The following is a 22,640-nucleotide window of genomic DNA, read 5'->3' on the forward strand; positions in this document are numbered from 1 at the left end:
GTAAAAAGTCATTTATATACCTACATATGCACACATAGTTTTAATCTTCATTCCATATATGTATATATTGCAATGTATATTACATACTTTTTTGTGTAAATGTGTATTATATATTATGTATATTATAGATGATATATATTGTGTGTATTATATACTATGAAGCATATACATGTGCATATACATGCATACCCAAATTTACTGAGACATAGTTAATGTTAAAACACCTCATAAACTTCATTTATTTAAAAGGTACAATTGGATATTCTGATATATGCATACACCCATGAAACCATCACCACAATCAAGATAATGTACGTATCTGTCCCTACTAAAGGATTCCTCAATGCTTTTTGTACTCCGTCTCTGACCACCCTTGCTATCCCAGCCCACCCCATCCACAGAAAATCTTCATCAACTTTCTATAAATATAGAATATCATTTTTTGTGAAAAAGTGGAATGATACAATACCTATTTTTTACATCTGATTTCTTTCACCCAGAATAATTACTTTGAGATTCATACATGTTGTCGTATGGATCAAGAGCTCATTCCTTTCATTGGTGAATAGTATTGCATTGTTGGGTATACCACAGTTTCAACGATACTATTTATTTTATTCCTCAACACCATTTAAAGCCTTTTTAATCTTAGCCATTCTGATTGGTATGTTGTGCTATCACGTTGTAGTTTTAATTTATTTGTTCTTAATAACTAATGATGCTTAAGTATGTTTTCCTATGCTTATTTGCAATCCATATATCTTCCTTGGTGAAGTGTCTTTTTTTTGTCATTGGACTGTTTGTTTTCTTATCACTAACTTGTAAAGGTCTTTTAAGTATTTTAGATACAAGTTTTTATCAGAAGTAGGAGTTACAGATATTGTATTCATGTCTATGGCTTCTGTTTTTATTCTGTTAACAGTAGCGTTTGAAGAAAGGAAGTTATACGTTTTAGTAAACTCTATCATCAGTTTTTCCTTTTATGGATCATGATTTTGGTGTCATATTTTAGAATTTTTTGACTAATTCAATATTACAAGAATTTTCTCTGTATTTATTGCTAGATATTTTATAGTTGTAGGCTTTACATTTAGGTCCATGATCCATTTTGAATTAATATTTGCATATGGTGTAAGATATGGATGAAAATAATTTTCTTCCTTTATCTTTTCCTTTGTTCCTTTGTTCTTTTCTTCCCTCCTTCATTCCTTCCTTCTTTCCTTTTCTTTCTTTCTACATATGGACCCAAATACTTTAAAATTGTTTTTAGGAAGACTACAGATTCGCTACTGAATTGACTTCAAACATTGTCACACATCAGTTTCCATATGTGTGTGTATCTATTTCTGCAGGCTTTAATCAGTTCCATTGGTTTATCTATACTTACTTTTATATCTATGTTTATCAATACCGTAAATGTACATACTGCCTCAACACAGAAACCCTCTCAAGACAGTAGCAGGGACAATCATAAAGCTCATCCTACTTGTTCTCCATTTATCAGGGATCACTGTTCTTTATCGGTTCATGTCCAATGTCTTGAAAGCATTTGTTTCATATATTATGTCTGTTTTTACAGTTAATTCAGGAGGGAGACTAAATCTATTTCTGGCTTTACTATTTTATCTGAAAGCAAAAATCCAATTAATGGTACCTTAATATTTTATAGTGATTACAAATAATGTACTTATTTTATGGAATTGATATCTGTCCAGTTTCTTTTACACTAGCAAATACTCCAACTCTAAAATTCCTGTTTTCTCCTCTCATTGCACTCCCATCAAATACCACACAATGCTTACTCTCTTTGCTGCACATTACTTCCAGGTGTCCCCTCGGTGACTGCACCCTAGCCATATCAGCACACTACATTTCAGAGACCTCTTCCATGCTGCCCTCTCTTTCTAAAATATCCTTAACCCAAATTTTCACCTAACTAAATTCTATTCCTTTGAGTCTCTGCTTACTTATCAGGTTAGAAAGGCCTTTCCCGATCCTCACACTGCCATTAAAGTTATGTTTACTTTTAATGGCAAAAACCACAATAACTTTTGCACCGACCTAATATTATTATTTATACTGTTTCTAATTATATGTTAATTTATTTACTCATTTAACAACTTATCCGTCTCATTAGAGCATGATCTCCTCATAGCCAGTGACTTAGGCTTTGTCTTTCCCCATTGCAGACCAAATTCTCTTAATGTACTTTATGTCTAGCAGGGAAGACAGACATTAATGATTTCTAACTTTAAAAGTGCAATAAAGAAGAAAATTAATGAGATTTAAGAGTTTATAATGAGGGCACCTAGTATTCCTGTGCTAGACTTCTCTGGGAAAGTAGTCCTTCATCTGAGACCTAGAAGGTAAGTAATAGCTAACAAAGAGTGATTATGGCCATAAAGCAGAAATTCGTACACTTAGCTTATAGAAAAGAGGCTTGGTAGGGGAGGAAGATGGGGCTAGAAGGCAAGGTGGCAACTGAAAGCCAGCAAGACATGTTTGAACTGTTGCCATACCAAAGAAGAACTCATCATATTCTCTATTGCTTTGGGGTTCCTAGGTGAGATAGGGAATTAGGACAATAATTAAAGTCAAGGAATTTTGACACACTATCAGGAAGATCTTTCTAACGTTCACAATTTCCACAAACTAACTGTCTTCTTTAAAATGCAATAAATTCTCTGAAATTGGAGGTGCTCAAAGTTTGTATGATCATTGCTTAAAGATGCAGTAAAATAGACATCTGCATTAATTCACAAAATAATATTATATTTACAAATACCCTGACATATAATTCACAATGGGACATAGACTAACAGTTGAATATGGAATCATCTTTGATTTCTCACAATTTTGGTAGACCCTGGTTTCCAAATAGGTAAAAAATCTATCCATTTCTTTCCATTGTGACTATAACAACACTTGATAAAGTCACTGTTCCTTATCACCTGTCTACTTCAATAGCCTCTGTTCTGGTTTCCCATACCCACTATTGCCATCTCCTACATATTCATCAATGTTAGAGTGATATTTTAAATTGAAAACCAATGACATTGCCTCCCTACCTAAAACATATCTATTTTGTCCCATATATTGTATTTTTGTATGGCGTTCACAATGCATATTGGGCTATAAAGCTCCAAGTGAACTGACCCAGTGTGTCTCCCCAGTGTCATTTTGTATCACTTTCTCCCTGACCCTGTGTGTTCCAGCAACACTAGCTTACTTTCAGCAACCTAACTGGGCCAAGGGGCCTCTTCCACCACAAGGAATTTGCTCATGATTTCCTCTGTCTAGACATCCCTTCTGCTAACACTCCTCCTTGTCTGGCTATTGCCCTTCAGATCTCACCTTAAAAGTTTATTCATCAGAGATGATTCCATGGCACTCTAGACTACAAAGGTTTTGTTTATTTGTACCCCACAGCACTGTGTACCCTTTGTGTGTAACTTTCCACAAATATAAGTATTTCATGTTATAATTATTACCAGAGTCTCTGTCTTTCCACCTGATAGTAAGTTCCAGAAGGATAGGGATCATGTCTATGGTGGCCATTTATCTCAGCTTTGATCTAGCATGATGTCTAACCCAAAGTGTATTGCTCAATTAATATATATTTGGTGAGATTTCAATGCTATGGGATGGATCAGGAAATTTTTAGAATCACAAAACTCTAGAACCAGAAATACCTTAGTTATTGTCTAGCCCATCCCTTTAATCTTTAAATTCAGAATTTGAAGCTTAAAAGGATTAAATTATTGTCTAAAGTTAATAAAAAATTCAATGGCAGAGCACCAGGCTTCAGTGGAAGTCAGGAATTCCAGCTCCCAATTCACTGCCCTGTCCAGTAAATCAGACTCCCTCCCTGACATACATTTTCAATCTCACAACCTAATGTTTTTTACTTATAGAGAAAAACAACACCAAATCTAGTATTAATGAGCTGAAAAAAGGAAATATAATTTGATCATCAACAGTAGAATTAATGGCAGTTTTTTTCTGCCATAATGTTGAATATTATGACACAGTTATATTATTCCAGTGTTCCCCGTGCATATTTCCTGTTTATATTCTGCTAGAGATCTTATTAATGAGTGTCATCACTCAGATAATTACCATAAATAGAATTAGACTCTTTTGTTGTTTGAATTAGTCTGTCTGGTAGAATCTATTTGAAGACTTATATCTCTGTGACCTGATAATATTTGGGAGTAACGCTCAGTGGCATGGAATTTGCTACTGAAAATTTGACTATGGGATTCCAAATATATAAAAAGGAATTTTGAAATCTTTTACTAACAAGTGCCTCTCCACATTTACCAAACACTTGGTCTAGTATTGTTCTTCCAAATTTACTGTTAAAATAAATGATTTAAATAGTCTAGAACAAAGAAATAATGATGAAGGGCATTTTTCATTTAGATAGGTCAGATATGATGAGTAATAATTCAGTTCAACTTTTGAGAAGATGGTACAAAGCTAGACTTTAAGGTGACAACTACAATTAATAGGTAGAAGAAACAGAATTAATGTTCATTTTTGAAGCTTTTGAACCATACAATCATTCTTATTTTGCTTTTGTCATTTTGTGAATTATTTGACTAACTAATGAAAGAAATATGAATTCATTACCAAGTCATATAAGTCTAGGAATATAAATATTAAGATATGTTTCCTGAATTATTGATAAGATGTGAAGTAAACATTTAGCATTTTAGTATGGCTGTGTTCCTCAACATCAGAAATATTTTTCTGTCATCAATTTATTTTTTTTTCTTGAGACAGAGTGCCCAAGCTGGAGTTCAATGGTGTGATCTCGGCTGATGGCAACCTCTGCTTCCCGGATTCAAGCGATTCTCCTCCCTCAACCTCCCGAGTAGCTGGGATTACAGGCATGTGTCACCACGTCCAACTAATTTTGTGTTTTTAGTAGAGATGGGGTTTCTCCATGTTGGTCAGGTTGGTCTCAAACTCCCAACCTTAGGTGATCCACCTTCCTCAGCCTCCCAAAGTATTGGTATTAGAGGAGTGAGCCACCATGCCCGGACAATTCATATTTTTGTAATTCAGTTACAGCATCTAGAGTATCGACTAAGTTACTGTGACATGAAAATTCTAAAAACTGTGGTGGCTTCATCAAGGTGATAGTTTTATTCTCTTATATGAGTCCATCCAATCTTGGCTAGCAGGGACCTTTGCTCTAGGAGACCATTTAGCAACCCAGTTTCTTATCAAGTTGCTCAACTGTCTCCTAGAGCATGGTCTTCTTTTTCTTGGTCCAAGAGAGTTCATCAGCACATTTGTGTTCCAATCTCATGAATGGGGAAAGAGAGAAAATGAAATATAAGCAATTTTATCTTAAACAAATATGACTAGAAAGTTTAACACATTACTTCTACTAATGTCTGACGGTCAGAATGTAGTCTCATGCCCACACCCACCTGAATAGGCTGCAAAGTGTAGCCTCTGAGTAGCTCTGTGTTTAGATAAGACTCATGGGTTTCTATTAGTAAGTGGACTGGGGAGAATTAGTAACTATGGATAAGCATCAGCGTGTCCGTTTGTCCTTCTAACAACCCAGATATCCATACACCCTTATCTTTCTTCACAAATATACTCAAACTTTCTTCAAGGGAGCCCACATAAAATCTTCTTCAGTTACTGCTGCAGCTGAAAATCCAGGACTGGAGTAAAATGCAGTCTTCTCTTTCAGGTCTGGAAGTGGTTCCTTGTGCTCTGGCATCAACTTACAAACTTGCAAAAACAAATTACAAATCTTCCTTGGTCCTGATATGTAATGGTGGAGTAGGGACAGGATAACTGCAATAAAAATTCCCATTCAGAAATGTAAAAACTGAAAAGCACCCAGCTGTTTCTGGCTCAGAGTAAATCTGAAATTCTCCTGGGTAGAAATCATGAATATTCCCCTTCCTGCTGGTGTGTTAGTTGTTTGGGTTAACCAACCTCTAATTCTGCTCTTAGTGAGTATTTTCTTTGTCCGTTGCTCCATGCAGCTTTAACTTTGTGTGTTTGGGGGCTACTTCCTTGTCCGCTGTCCACGTCAGAAGGTGATGAGAGAGTGTTCTCTTTCTGGTGCATCTTTAAAGGACAGAGGGTTGTGTTAGAGCTATAACAATAAAGGCCTTTGTATACCAGCCTTGTGGTTCTCATGATGATAAAATTCTTCAGACCCTTAGTAGGATTCGTGTCTGTTTGCTTCCAATCAGTTCCATGTGGAATAACCACAGCAAAAACAATCTTTTGAGCAAATGTCTATAGAGTCTACAGATTCTCAGTTTTTAATTATCTTCTCCTTTTGCTCATCTTTCCTTCCCTTAACTTAACATAAGCTACTTTAATACCATCCCAAACTACCACTCTTTACCTCTGAGCTGACTCTGAGAGACAATTTAATATTATGCTCTTTGGGGTATGGAAACAGCTTTTCTACCTTCTGAAGTCTCAAATTAGGGGAATTTTAATCCATTAAATTGCAGATCACAGGCAGAGAGATTTTGCATTACCAGAGCTTTATTTCTTTTCATTTCCGTTTGCAAATGGGTCATTTCTTGCCTAACTTTGTTTCATGTCTCTGGTAACATTTTGTTACAAGTTTCAAGTAGCAGCCAACACATACCAAAAATATGACATTAAAAAAAATCCTGTTCCCCTAGGGCTAGAGCTTGGTAACAGTGCGGTATGTTTCCAGGTTGGCATATGTTTTGTAATGGCATAACAAAGGACATCACTTTCTAGCCTGCAGGTTCTTTCTACCTGCCACCTAATGTGCTGAACTACTGTCATGTATTTTGGGTTTTATTATGGCAATGCCCCACTTGCAGGAACCAATTTCTATAATAATAGACTATAATAAGTTAAGCAGCTATAATCTATAATATAGTGCCTTGAATAAAACAGTTTATTTCTCTCTCATAACAGCGAAGAAGTGAACCATATAAGTAGTTAGCTACGACTCATCTACAAGTTCATCCAGATTTTTAATATCTTATTTCTTCATTATTCTTCAGATAATATCTTTCATTATCCTTCATTGTCCTTACATTCATGCTTAAAGCATATTTCCAACCTGTGAGAAAGAAGAAAAAGGAAACTGCGGAAGAAATGTCCTTTGTAAAAGGACATTTAAATCTCTTCTGCTTACATCCCATTTGTAGAAACATGGTCAATATTTAATCTTGACAGAAAGAGAAGCTAAAACAAGTAATAGCTAGTTGGCAGCTATAATCCAGCTGAAACTCAGGGTGTTTTGTTGCTAAAAGAAAGAAGAACAGAATGATGGAGAATCTGTAGGCTGTGTGCTACTCCAGTGAAATTCCACTGATATGAAGACATTTGGTTAACAAATAATCGCATCACCGTGGAATAACTGAACACATGTAAATTTTAACAAAGGACTGTGAAATACCAAACGAGGCATAGTGCTGCCTTCTGTAGGAGACTGAATCAAAAGCGTGTCCAGGTAAAGAATTGACAGAACCAAGAGAAAAGGTAAAAAGAAATCAAGGCTACAAAACTTCTTCTTAACCAAAAGTTTCAATAGTAGAAAATAATGTAGGACCCTAATGCAAGATCATTCTCCTTTTAAACAGTTGATCTTACACAGTAATCTTTCAAAGATATTGAATAGTCCTGATAAGCTAGGCGACATAGAATATGTTACTTAAGGTAGTGAATTCTTAGGAGGAACAGTAATGAAATATGACCGGCATAACATCTGAAGTACAGATATTACATGTTATACCATATAGGTAATTTACCTTTCTAATAGAATCTTATTCCTATAATAGTTTTTCTCTCAAGGTAACACAGTATCGAAGCCCAAGGTTAGAATGATAAGTCATATAAAAGAGGTGCTTAAGCATTATTTAAAAAAAAATCAAATATCCATTGATTAAATAATGAACCAGGCATTCTGCTAGGACATGGGGTTACAAAGATTAATTCCACAGTTTCTTTGACCTCCAGTTGTCTGATTCCCATGGGGAGATGGATAAACGAAAGTATTATACAGTGTGAAATGCACTAACATTGGAGACATTTAAGCTGGTATATCAGTATAAGTAAGAGTGAGTCAATTGTGAGAATGGAAACAAAAACAAAAAATAATTTGAAATTTCCAATCTTAAATTTTTGGAGAGTAGGAGAGTTTGGCTGAAGGCTGAATTCCATGGCAGATTGTTGAGGAAGAAGACAAGACAGATGTGAAGTTTATTTGTTTATTTATTTCTCTTGTTCCTGAACTTCTTCTTTAACAAGTTCTAACCTAAAACCTTTGCCACACAGTTGGCAATTAGAGTATTTGGTGAACACTGAGTTTTTATTTGGAAAATAACCTAAACTGTTTTCATATGTTAGACATTAATTTATTTGTCATTTGTTCATTAAATATATTTTGAGCACTTACTATGTGCCAGGATATATGTAATGAAGAAAAATTTCTCACTCTAATGCCAGTGCAGCCTCTAGTTCACTGAGCTGCAGCCAAAGGACGGGGGGGTATAAGTAAGGAAATCTCTATTCCATGGCTCTTATAAAGTGGACTGCTTGCAAATGACCCATAGTAAGCTGCTCAGGAAGCAACCAGCTATCAATAAGTAGCTACAAATGCCACTTGCAAGAGTGCACGCTCTACTGGAGGGGTGAAATAACCACATTGGGACCAGCCTTGTACTGTGGTGCTTCATGATATTAGACGTTATCAAAAACCCACTGAACTTCTGATTCAAAACCTTCTTTCTAGTGTCTGATGTGAAAAATTGCACAAGACTTCAAAATAGGTCTGTGCTTCCAGAGTGCAGCTATTGGTGCTTTGCAAGAGGCAAGTGAAGACCTAACTAGTTGGCTTTTTTGAAGTCCCAATCCCATGTGTTATCCATGCCAGATGTGTAACAATTATGCCAAAAGACGTTCAGCTAGCATGCCACAAATGTAGAAAACATGCTTAAGAATCCACTGTGATGGGAAGCATTTTATATCCACCCATCCCCCTGCCAAATTCTTTTCTTTGTATTATTAATTATTCTGAATGTTATTTTTTCCCCATGGTGTCAAAAGGTACTCAAATATATGTTTGCAAGTGGAAAAGTAGGGCACATAAATCAGTTATTACCAGTTTTTCTATTTTCATTTTTATGTGAATTTTTAATATAAACATGGGGACGTGAAGCATTAATGCAAATCAACATGTTTCAGTGAACAAATTTCAGCAATTCAACTTTATAGCAATTATAAAGAAACCTGCTAAATTATTCTGGGCAACGCCAGAATTTGGATTGGCAATGGTTTGGCAAGTGCATTTTTTACTGACAGCAACTAAATCATGTTTGTAGAATTTTTATCATACAGTAGATTCTATCCTTTTACCCTTTTCTAAGTTGTCCCACATGCAAATACATGTTTTTAATGTTATCTGTCTTCTGTGCTGGTCCCATAAGTTTGCTATTAAAATACATTAAAAAACAACAAAAAACTTCTTTTCTTCAAAGTACTTATAGTCTACTTGGAGAAACAACCTAGAAAACACACCAAAAAAATGTGGCATAATAACTCCTCTGAGAGTGGCACACAGTGGAAACAAAGAAGGGGTTCTGATGTAGCTGGGAGGAGTCTACATAGGCCTTTAGCAGGAAAGGATACTGGTCTTGAGTTTGGAGACTAAGTAAGTATCTCCAGGTAAGGTGTGCCATGAAACAAGAATAGCACATACATAGATGGAAATGTGAGAAAACAGGATATGTTTAGGAAATAAAAAGAATTAAAGAAGTACAGAATATCATGTTAGCGAAAAAAGAAAATGTCAGTATGAAAAAATTATTGAAAGAGAAGTCAGGAGTTTAGATTCTCCCATTGTCTTTCATTTCTTTCATTAACACAGTTACGGAGCCTCTACTGATGTTCCAAGTCCTGTGGTTGGCTCTGGGAAAATAAGAATGAACAAAACAGACATGGGACTTGCCTTTAAACAGTTCACAATTTAGACAAATATAGACAGATATAGACATTAATCAAATAAACTCATCAATAAGTACAAAAATAAACACCATCCAAGTGTGCAAAGATGCAATAGCATGAAGCTGCTTGGTGAGCTCAAAGAGCTGAGAAAATGGCTTTAATTTCCTTTCTATAGTTAAAGTTATGATGCTTCCCAAAGCCTCTTCCAATTCCAGTGTTTTCGTGACTCTGAAACTCATATAATTTAACATGGATTCTGATAGTTTGGGTTTCAGATTTTCATAATATATTCAGAAAGTAAAGTGAGACTATAGAAGTCCAGTCATATTTCCTTAATATTTTAAAGCTGTTTGAAGATGCAACTAGAAAACATGGATTCAGATATTAAAAATGTTTTTTCAGACTTTTCTGCTTAAAACTTTAAGAACAGTCAAATTTCACAAACATACAGAAATTATTGTGTTAATAGCTGTGTTAAGGAAATGCCATGCAAGATAAAGTACAGACGATATAAACAACAGACATAGCAGTCTTTTGAGAGTGTGCAATCTCTTGGCAGCACAAAGGCCCACTGGTAAATCTCTACACACCTGGGATGACTGGAGAGAGTTGCCAACCACAGCTGCATTTGTGACTTTAAGCATTAGAACTCAGAACTTGTCAAAGTCCTGGTTCAACAGTGACTACACGAAGCAGAGGAAAGAGCAGGGATATTGGCTCCTGGAAATCTACTACTTAATACGTGGTTACCTTGGTGGTTCAAGTTAGTTACTGTCCAGGTGCCCCAGTTCTGTCATCTACAAAATTAGAATGAAGAAAATAATGGCCTACCAACCTTCTTACCTTATAGATTCAAGGAACAAATGAAGAAAAACAGTAAGGTTGCTGTGAAATGACAGAGAGAAAGACAAAGGGAGGAGAGAGAGAGTTTCTTTGGAAGCTGAAGACAGTATTTCTTACATTTAATTTGTAAAAAATGAATTTAATAAATATGGAAGTGAATGGTATTTTTGTTATTGTTGTTTTTAGTTTGTATTTTAAAAATTGCCCTAATTGCTGCAAAATTTGACTAGTCTGTGTTGTTTTTTCTGACAGCTCTATTGAGCTATCATTGATATATATAATTTTATATATTTAAGGTATATAATTTGATGTTTTCATATACATATACACTGTGAAATGATTACCATATTTTTTCTTTTTGAAATTTTATTGGTCTATGAAATCCAGGAGTTTGGAAAAGTACCTAATGTAGGGCAATTCTAAACAAAAATTTATTCAGTTTTATTCAATGAGCTTTTACTGAACATCTTCATTTTTAAGTTCTTAAATTGCCTTCACGTTTGTCAGCCTTATTTTCCAACAAAGTATCTGGTCCTTAAGAGTATAAGGACCTCTCCAATTTCTTCAGGATTTCTCAAGGAGCTAGCCTAGCCATGTGAGTGCACGGTAGACATTCCTAAATGACTGAATCAGATGATGGTCTACACTTGTTTTTGTATAGAAATGAGAATGAGTCACTGTCTGGAACTTGTCCCCTGACTTGGGAATGTTAAACCTTTGGACCACTTTTCACTGGCTCCCTGGTGGGCTCTTCTTCCTTGCAAGGGCCTCAGGGACATGGTGGAGTTTCCTTTTCTCTTTACTGTCCCTTTCGGTTACTCATACCTCTAGGATTCTTTTACCCGCTCTACCAGTTTATGCTGCATACTGGAAAGGAGCTTTCCTAGTTTCCTTGTTTCTCTTCCTGAAAAAAACACACAGGCTTTTTTTAAGTTGAAGTTGAATACTAATCCCTCCTGGTAATCAGACGTGGAATAACAAAAATGGTAAACTATATCAAGTTACCATGGTTAAGAAATCTTACCGAATTCTATCAGGCCTGTTTCCTGGTCTATAATTTTTGACTTCTTGATGGAAATGCTAACTAGGAGTCCCAAACATTTATTCTTTAAGGCAGATTTCTTTAGATGTCTTATTCTAAGGCTACCGTATCCAATCAGAGAAAGAAAATTAAGATGATCTAGGTTAATTTAGGTGCTATCCTAGGCTAAATAATAGTCACCTAAAGATAATAGGTCCTAATTCCAGGAACCTATAAAGTTACTTTATAAGGAAAAAGGGACATTGCAGATGTGATTAAATTTAAGTATCCTGCACGGGGAGTTACCCTGGATTATCTGGGTGTGCCCTAAATACAATTGCAAGTGTCTGGTAAGAGAGAAGCAGAGGGTGATTTGACACAGACACAGACAGAAGAGGAGGAGGCAATGTGACCACTGAGGCAGAGATTAGAATGATACAGCCACAAATCAAAGATTGTCAGCAGCCACCAGAATCTGGAAGAGGCAAGGAACAGATTCTCTTTAGCACTTTCGAAAAGATGGTGTGTTGGTCGTGGTGGCTCATGCGTATAATCCCAGCACTTTGGGAGGCTAAGGCTGGTGGATCACTTGAGCCCAGGAGTTTGGGACAAGCCTGGGAAACATGGCAAAACACCGCCTTTAAAAAAACCAAAACAAATAAAAAAACAAAAACCAACAAAAACCAAACAAACTATAAATGAACAGGCATGGTGGTGTGCACTTGTAGTCCCAGCTACTCTGGAAGCTAAGGAAGGATCACTTGAGCCTGCGTGGTCAAGGCTGCAGTGAGCTGTGATTGCACCACTGCACTCCAGCTTGGGTGACACAGCGAGACCCTGTCTCAAAAAAAGAAATGATTGTGGTCCGGTGAACACCTTGATTTTTGAACCAATAATACTGATTTCAGACTTCTGACATTCAGAACTGTGAGATGAAAATTTTGTCTGTAGTGATTTGTTAGCACAGCCATAGAAAACGAATACAAGTGCTCACTGTCTTAAATCCCTGTCATTTAAACTGTGGGGTCGGTAACATTCAGTTTAAGGGGTTCTTGCCCTGTTTTGCCACCTTTTCTGGTAATTAATTATCATGCTGAGCAGAAACTATTTTTGCATGACTGGAAAATTACGCTTGAGAAACTGGGATTTGAGAAAGGCAAGGAAAGAAAGATGTTATACTTAACCACTAGTCCTTCATCTAATAAACATTGTGTAAATTCCTACTGTGTGTCAAGGTTTGTGCTAAGTCCTAGAATAAAAATGAAATAAGACAGAATTTTTGTCCTTAAGAAGTTCAGTTGAGTAGGAGAATTAGACAGACACATACAAATCAAATTAATTTGTGAAATATGCAGTAATAATTATGTGCAAAGAGTATTATATTTCCCCAGTGCATTTCACATTTTGAAAAACACTGTTTACAAAAAGTTTCTGTGTTTAAGTAATATATCATAGGTCAAGAACAGTTCTAACTGCTAATAGGTTTTATAATTAACATAGGATGATCAGTGTTATACTACTAGCTTACCGTTATTTCAGCCAAAAATCAAGGGTATCTTTCATTTGAGTTTTTATTACGAAGTCTGTTCTGGCAAGAGTGTGATTTTTATAATAATATTTTAAATACTGATGTAGCTACAGAAATCTCTCTTCATTACTTTCAAGAGTAGCCTTTCCTAGTTTGAGAAATACAGCAACTACTGTCATTAAACAATCTGGTTGACCATACTCGGTGGCTCACATCTGTAATCCCAGCACTTAGGGAGGCCAAGGAGGTGGATCACCTGAGGTCAGGAGTTCGAGACTAACCTGGCCAACATGGTGAAATCCCATCTCTACTAAAAATACAAAAATTAGCTGGACATGTTCGCACATGCCTGCAATCCCAGCTACTCTATTCAGGAAGCTGAGGCAGGAGAATTGCTTGAACTCCAAAAGTACCTGATTATGGATTGTTTTAATTGTAAGCAAACCCAGTTTCATTACCTCAAGCAAGTTTCTTCATTTCTTTTAGCTTCCATTTCTCATCTTCAAAGTAGGAGTCCTAACATCCACAGGGAGTGCTACTGTGAGAATGGAGTGAGATTTTGTATATGAAGTAGCAAAGACAGGGCCTGGTACTTAGTAGGTACATTATTAAGAGTTGGAACCATTTTTTAAATCTTTTTTCTTCTTGTCACTTTTGCTGTTGTTCTGAAAGCCTCTGCGCTTTTAAAAATTGTCTCTTATTTTACTATTCTTCAGTTGCTTCACACTTCTCAACTCATGACAAGAACCACCTGCTCCCATCTATTGGAATTAAAGCTTAGGAGCACCAGAGCATCCCAGAATTTGACTTCCCTCAAGTGGTGAGACTCCCTGGGTTCTTTGTGTGCTCTTTTCCTTCTCCTTTACGTATCACATGGTCAAAAAAAACCCATAGTATTACCATTATTTATAAATAATGGTAATATAGATAATATGCTCTCTAACTTCAGAAAGATTTAGGACAGGTTTCTGGATATGGTCATGCATGAAACAGGAATAACAGTCTATTAGAAAACTGTGTGAAGTCTAACTGGGACTTGATATAGATTCATTTTGATTTTTCAAACTGAGGACTGCAAACTGAGGACTGCAATCATTAGTTCATTAAATTAATTGGAATAAGTATATTGCATGTAGTCAGAGTAGTAGTAGTTTTTTGAAATTTTAGTTTTAATTAATCCTATGGCCTATGTTGTAAGATTTTTTTTTAAAAGAGTTTAAAAGCCATTAGGCAACTAGCAGTAAACTTTTTCTGTCACCCATTAATTGTTAAATTTGGAAAAGTTCTTGGTTTATTGGACAAACCTTTATTGGACATCTATTTTGCATCAGATATTTTTCTATATGAATGACATTTTTTCCTCTCTTCTCTAATAGTGATTTGTTGCATTGTCGGGTAGGTACCTGTGTCAATTCCACAGGCTTCTCACTCTTCACTGGGCCTCTGGTACAGGGTTGGGAGGATTCCTATTACTGCTAAACAGACTAGGCAGTAAAACAAAAAGATTCCTGAAGAGCGTGAATCTAAGTTCCCCTACAGCCCCTAAGAATTACGTCAGCTTTAACCATTAATTGCCCGGGCTCTTATTCAGTACTGTTTTAAAGGCTTTTTGATCAGTATGTGATGGGCGGGGAAGGAGATAAAGAAACTGGTGGCTAGTGGGAAGCCATAGTTAAGTGCTATCTGGGGACTTTCCTTTGGGAGTAGGATAATTTGCTGAGGAAACGCTGGAGAACAGGGAGCTAGTACACAAAAGGCTGTTTCCGTCTCAAATGTCCTTACCAAGCCTCTTTGAGATGAACTTTTTTGGGGGAAAACAACCAGTCCAAAAGAACTGGATACGTGTGTGTGTACGAGGGGGCGGGGAGGGTTCCCACTTTTAGTCTGAGTATCATTGTTCACATGTGTGTCCGTATTTTGGAGGCTGGCAGGCCGGGCTAGAGGCTGCGGGGGACGACTCCAAGTTCCCACCCGGGACATCCTGAACAGCAGCCGCCGCAACAACAGGCTCGCCCCCAGACAAAGGGGCCGGCGCGGCAGCGGAGCAGACCGGGGCAGCCGCGGAGCAGACGGGGCAGCCGGGCCGCGCCTGGAGTGCTAGGGGTCAGAGCCACGGAGTGGACAGAGCTGACCCGGCGCGGGTCGGAGTCAGGGCGCCCGGAAAACCCGGCTCTGGGGAGCACACCCCTCCCGGGCTGGCTCGGCGCCGGGCCTTCGGGCTTCCACACAGTCTTTGACCCTCCGTCCTCACTCCGCGGCCCCACAGGCCGCGTAACTGTAACCGCTGCCCCGGCCGCCGCCCGTTCCTTTTTGGGCCGGCGGGCACAGAGCACGGCGCAGCGGGGCCGGCGGCATGGCTGTGTCCTGGAGGAGCTGGCTCGCCAACGAAGGGGTTAAACACCTCTGCCTGGTAGGATGGCGGGCTAGGCTCTCCGTGCGTTTTCTCTGTCCTGCCGCGATTTTGATTCATTCTGTGAGAGTGCATGGGTGGGAAGCTGGAAGTGGAAGTTTCGTCTTAATGCGAACATTCTCAACTAACAAAACTTTATGCTGGCGATAACAATGAACACCCCCAACCCCCGCGTGCCTGTCCCCCAAATTCATGAGAATTTTTCTGACATTGATGGGAGAGCAAATGTGGAGGAAGAGACGTCATTTTCAGTGAACTCCTCTTTTCCTTTACCCTTTAAACATTTTTCCCCCTTTGTTCTTTTCCCAGATTACTTCTCTTTGCTTGGGATACAGTGATGTCATTAATTTCTTAATCTCATTTTGTATGGCAGGGGATAGCTATAAATCATTTAGGAGACCTATTTGGAACCCAAATGCTTAGTCTCAGGTGAAAGGGCTGGGTAAAGTCAGATTTGTTTTCCTCGGAGTGGTTTTCAGCTTGCTAGCTAATTGAAAATGCTTTCTGCAGTTACTGATTTAGGTTCCATTGAAAGCTCTGTGTCCAGGGAATTTACCTGTGGTTTCTACTCATCAGGTAATGATTATTTTTCATTTTTGTTTTCTGTCTCTCACATCTATTTGGTTTAGCTCATCTGGCTCTCCATGAATGTCCTGCTTTTCTGGAAAACCTTCTTGCTGTATAACCAAGGGCCAGAGTATCACTACCTCCACCAGATGTTGGGGGTAAGTTGAACTTGGATGATTTGGTGGAATGGGTTTAACACAGGCAGACATTGCTACAGGTTTGGTCAGTTCCATTCCTTAAAGAAATGCTGTTCACTTTAGAAATATTTGTTGTTCTCTAAAGTGATCACATTTTCTTGATTTATCATTCGCACTTGTACAAGTTAAAAAGATTGACTCTCTCAAGAACTGGAGGTAGTGTCAGCTGAAGTGAAATGAATGAACCTGCCAGACTAGGTTATTGGTGCCTTAAAAAAGTTGCTACTTGGCCAGGCACGGGGGCTTGCACCTGTAATCCCAGCACTTTAGGGAGGCCAAGGTGAGTGAGTGGATCACGAGGTCAGGAGTTCGATGTCTCTACTAAAAGTACAAACATTAGCCAGGTGTGGTGGTGGGCGCCTGTAATCCCAGCTACTCAGGAAACTGAGGCAGGGAATTGCTTGAACCCGCGAGGCAGAGGTATCAGTGAACCGAAATCGTGCCATGGCACCCTATCCTCGGCAGCAGAGCAAGACTCCATCTCAAAAAAGAAACAAAGAATGAAAGAAAAAAAAGTTGCTACCTATTGCTGGCTTGCTAAGTACTCTAAAGGATCTGATTCACCAGGAGGACCAACTAATGACAAGCTTTTAGTTTATACTTTATCAGTGCTTTTAGCCTGCTCATGAGCTTATCCAGAAGATTTCTGCACTGTTTGCTTTTACTGACAACTCTCACAAAGCATGGGTCTAATGGGGTTTTTCATTTCTGGACAGTTCTCAGTGCTTGCTTTGGGTTAGTGGCTGATGATATCCCAGTATTCTAGTATAATATGAGAAAGACATTGGGCAAAACTTTTTTTTTCTGATTTATGTTAATATTTTTTCTTTTCTATGATGTTTCTTATCTCATTTTTCCTTTCCATTCCCTTCTTATTTGACTGCTTAACAGAAGATAGTGTTACTTAGGGCATATTGCTTTGTACAAGGAGATTGCATTTTCTTTTCTTTTCTTTTTTTTTTTTTGAGACAGTCTTGCTGTGACACCCAGGCTAGAGTGCAATCGCGTGATCTCAGCTCACTGCAGCCTTTAATTGCTGGGTTCAAGCAATTCTGTCTCAGCCTCCCGAGTAGCTGGGACTATAGACATGCACCAGCATGCCTGGCTAATTTTTGTATTTTTAGTAGAGATGGGATTTCACCATGTTGGCCAGGCTGTCTCAAACTCCTGACCTCAAGTGATCCAGTCTCCCATGAGGTCTGCTGAATTATCAGATGAGGTCCGATGACTTATCAAAGTGCAAGTAATATACATAATTTAAAGTTTTTCAGTCACACATTAAAAAAAGGAAAAAGAAGCCAGTGGCATTGATTTTAATAATATATACCCAACTAACCAGGCAATAAAAGAGACATCTTTTATTAAAGAGGATATGGGTAGTCCTCTTGCCCCTCCTCTACTAAGCAGGAATTGTCAATGGATGGGAAGTTGTGGAACTAGAAAAATTATTGGTTTGGGAGGCTAAGGTGGAAGTATCACTTGAAGACAGAAGTTTGAGACTAGCCTGAGCAACGAAGTGAGACCCCATCTCTACAGATACACACACATACACACACATCCATATATGTGTGTGTATGTATGTGTGTGTGTGTGTGTGTGTGTATATATATATATATATATATATATATATATATATTAGCTGGGTGTGGTGGCACAGTTGTGTAACTGTCGCTACTTGGAAGACTGAGGCAGGAGGATTGCTTGAACCCAGGAGTTTGGAGGCTACAGTGAGCTATGATTGGGCCCCTGCACTCCAGCCTGGGTGACATGGCCAGATCCTCCTTTTAAAATAAATAAATATTATTGTTATAGAACTATAAAAATCTCTGTGACTTCTGTCTCATCTGAGTTTTCTGAGGGTGGGAACCCTTGAGAATGAAGATGAAAGTGTTTCCTTCTCAGAACTAGAATATCCGCTTTTATTTCTGGGTTACTGTTCTCAGAGTAAAATTAAAAAGTTACATACGGTTGACAGAAAAAATAAGATGTTAATTGTTGGAAGATAAAATAACATTGGGATTAATATGTTTCGTTGGGGGTTCTCATCATGATTATCCTTTCCCAGACTGGTCTGATCCAGACTGGAGGCAACGTGGTCACGGCTGGTTTATTATGCCCGAGTTAATGTGCTAATCAGACTGTGCACTTCCTCGCGATGTTCAATTGTCACATGTTGTGAGTTTTTTAATCTTAAAATTAGTTGAGGAAAAACAAATCTATTGAGAGAAGCTAAAACAAGCACCCAAACAAGCAAACAAACAAACCAAATAATAGCCTGCTCCACTCTCCCATAGCAACCTTTTAAATAAAGGGCTTCATTAATTGCTTAAGATTAGTCTATTTTTATTTATGAATGGAAAGTGTAGTTGCTTGCACTTTATAGAAAGTAGCAGTAGGTTGTGTTCAGCTCTCAGAAATGTAGTTTTCTATTTTGTTTTTTTTAAATATTGGGGCAGTTTAATTCAAAACACTGTCTACAGGAGCTCTTAAATTCATGTTTACTTGTTTTGAGTTGTGTTTTTCACAATTTAATTATTAAAGAATATCATATAATTCCCATAAACATTTTAACTTGAAAAGAGAACGATTTTATGATACCAGATTCAATGTGTCTTAGTGATATATAAATATAACTTAAGAAAGGAGAAAGAAGCCCGTGGCATTGATTTTAATAATATATAGCCAACTAACCAGGCAGTAAAAGAGACATCAGGTTATGAGTAGTCCCATATGGCTAGAGTTGCTCAGGCACACGTTATGATTCCAATTAAGTGGACATTTTTCGATAAATGTTTCATATATATGTATATGTATATATATGTATATATAAATATATACATATATATACACAACTCGTGTGTGTATATATATATACACACATATATATACAACACAACTCAAAACAGATAACGATGAATTCAAGAGCTCCTGTAGACAGTGTTTTGAGTTAAACTGCCCATTTTTATATATACATATTTATATTAAAAATATATATATCATTCATATATACATAAATATGTATATTTTTTCCCTCCAAACTACTCAATTTCAAACTAGTTATTCTCATGGTATCATGATGAGATTTTAATTTGAAATTTGCTTTTATTCACAAATATTGTTTTCGACCTGCTGTGTAATCATGAAGCTTTTTTTTTTAACTTTTACTGAAATACCTATGCTTTCTGGAAGAAAGTTATGAGCATTCAGATTCTTTCTAGTGAAACACCAGGATTATCTTTCTTTAGTCAATCATTATCAGTTAGAAACATTAACTAATTTACCTTCTCAAGAGTCCTGGAAGTTATATCATAACACTTTACAGAGACAGACATCTGATGTCATGTGAACTCTTTAAGGTCAGAGACTAGAGTCTCTGGACAAATGGACCTAGGATTTTAAGTCAGTGTTGGTTTCACAGCTGGTCTGGGCTGCTTTAATTCTGCTGAGAATGAATGTGTCCTCCCTGTTAGTTTCAGAAGAGATGTGGTCATTAACTCTTAATTGTACAGACTATAAAAGTCATTAGCTAGAGTTGCTCAGGCACATGTTATGGTTCCAATTCAGGTGACATTTTTAGTTAGTATTATTTAACATTCCACTATTTAAAAACAGTTTCTTCCTGTTTATTGACAGGTGAAATGGGTTATATTTCTTGATGAAATTATATTATATTCTTCATCTGCTTACAATAGATAGTGATTCATAGAATTTTAGACTTGGAAGGGAACTTTGGCATCTTTACTTAGATAACTTTTCATTTTCCAAAATAGAAAAATGAGATTGAAATGATTTGTTCACTATCACCGACTGAATTAGTGGCTTGGTCGCTATTTAGTTTATTCCTCTCCTTAGTCCAATATTAGCCTGCTGTAATGAACAGCTGTATGAACATATGCAAGAACATTTAAAACCCCACCCTGTATGGACTACTAGCTTTACTTTTTAGGTGAAATGATACTTTAAAATGTCTAGCAATTTAAGAAGTTAAATTAAGAAGTTAAGGAAAATGATTAATTTACCCGCAAGAAAAAATATATTTTTAGCATTATACTTGTTTGAGACTTGCCTTAGATAAATTGTGAAGGAATTATGAGACATTTTTATTTAAATTATTTCTGATTTCACAATATTTATCAGAATTCTAAGACTCAATATTTAACCCATTTGTTAGATAAAATGTCAACTGCATAATTCTCTTTATCAGTATCCTTCCAAACTGTATAGAATTGGAAGTTAGAATGAATGACAGAGACAGTCAAATCTTCATTTTTTTATGAATGATTTTAATAATATCAATAACAGATTATACTCAGTGAGAGCTGGCTAATGCTAGACATTAGTCTAAGAGCTTTGAACTGATTATTTAATTCTCTCATACATAGTATGGAGGGCATGTTTTCAAGTTTTTGTTTTGTAGCTGAGAAATTGAATTAGAGGGGTTCTATAACTTGCTAGTGAGGGACAGAGACAGGACTCTAGCCTAAAGATCCTGTTTCCAGAACTTGTATGCTGGTTTTATAAACTTTTAATTGACAAATGCAAATTGTATTTATTGTGTACCACATGATGTTTTGAAATACGTGTATATTGTGGAATGGCTAAGTTGAGCTAATTACCATGTATATTACCTTATATACTAATCACTTTTTGTGATAAAAACACAAAATCTACTCTCTTAGCAATTTTCAAGAATATAGTATATTGTAATAAACTATAGTCACCATGTTGTATAATAGATCTCCCGAACTTATTCTTTCTGTCTATCTGAAATTTTGTATCCTTTGATTAACATCTACCCAGCTCCCTCCTACCTCCACCAACTCCATTCTACTCTCTACTTCTGTGAATTCAGCTAGATTCTTTTCTAGATTCCACATGTAAGTAAAATCATGTGGTATTTGTCTTTCTGTGCCTAGCTTATTTTACTTTACTTGATGTCTTTCCTTATTTTACTTTACTTGATGTCCTTCAGGTCCATTCATATTGTCACAAATGACAGGATTTCTTTCTTTTTTGTAAAGCTGATTAGTATCTCATTATGTATATATACCATGTTTTCTTTATCTATTTATCTGTTGACCAAATTTGTATTGTGAGGCATTGTGCTGTGTAATCTCTTTGCAACATTAATATTAGATTGAACCATATAGAATTGCCATTTTGATAGATCAAAAACAGTCAAATATCAGCCATTTTATATGGTTCAACCTAATAGCAACTGTTACCATTTATTGATTGTGTGTGTTGTGTCAGAAACAGTTCTTGGCCCCTTACTTTTATAATCCCATTTAATCCTTATATTTAATTGAATCCTTGTAACAATTGTAGAAGATAGGAATTATTGCTTTTTATAGAATTGGGAAACTTAGATTAGGAACTCGTTGCCTTTTACAGAATTGCGAAACTGAGATTCTGAGTGGTTAGGTAACTTTCTGAGTAGTTAGGTTACATAGCTAAGTAATAGAGAAGCCCAGGTTGAGCCCACATCTGTCTGAAACTGAAGATCATGCTCTCAACCACTCTGTTCTCCAGGTGAGGTTCTGAAACATTGTTAGAACCTGGAATTCTCTAGTCTTATATGAGGTCCTTATACATTTTACCATGGTGGCTCTGAATATACTGTTTGCATGTGTTTCCCTCTGCATATTAGTGTGTTTTTGCATTCGTTAAGAAGCACTCGATCAGAAGTAAAGGTAAGAATATATGCATTATTCTTATATATGAGGTAGACTTGTATAACTTATATATGAGGTGGACTTTGTTAGTTTTCTAGGGCAGCCATAACAAAGTACCACAGACTTTCCTTTAAACCACAGGTTTAAACAGTTTCTTCCTGTGTATTGACAGGTTAAATGAGTTATATTTCTTTGATAAAATTATATTATTATTTCCTTTAAACCATCGGTTTAAAGGAAAGAAATTTCTTCACAGTTCTGGAAGCTAGAAGTTCAAGATGAAGGTGTCGGCAGGCTTGGTTTCTTCTGAGGACCTCTCTCCTTGGCTTATAATTGGCTCTCTTCTTCCAGTGTCTTTACATGGCCTTCCTTCTGTGTGTCTGTGTCTTAATCTCTTCTTATAAGGACACCAGTCATATTGGAT

At 36.8% G+C, this 22,640-nt stretch overlaps 1 protein-coding gene across 2 annotated transcripts in view; it reads left to right on the forward strand.

The window, feature by feature from the left end:
* Window positions 1-15,276: 15,276 nt before the first annotated feature.
* The window catches only part of NOX4 (NADPH oxidase 4), a 150,980-nt gene continuing 143,616 nt past the window's right edge, over window positions 15,277-22,640 (forward strand). The window contains exons 1-2 of one of the 2 annotated variants that reach the window (XM_032295811.1): window positions 15,277-15,777; window positions 16,407-16,502. In XM_032295811.1, coding sequence (XP_032151702.1) covers window positions 15,721-15,777; window positions 16,407-16,502 — 153 coding nt within the window. In that variant the 5' untranslated portion in view covers window positions 15,277-15,720. The remainder of the gene's footprint in view (window positions 15,778-16,406; window positions 16,503-22,640) is intronic. The other variant, XM_032295812.1, reaches the window with a different exon arrangement.

The sequence above is a fragment of the Sapajus apella genome, unplaced genomic scaffold (genome assembly GCF_009761245.1).
Source record: "Sapajus apella isolate SASKATOON/1434 unplaced genomic scaffold, GSC_monkey_1.0 scaffold34, whole genome shotgun sequence".
In the NCBI taxonomy this organism is placed as follows: Eukaryota; Metazoa; Chordata; class Mammalia; order Primates; family Cebidae; genus Sapajus; species Sapajus apella.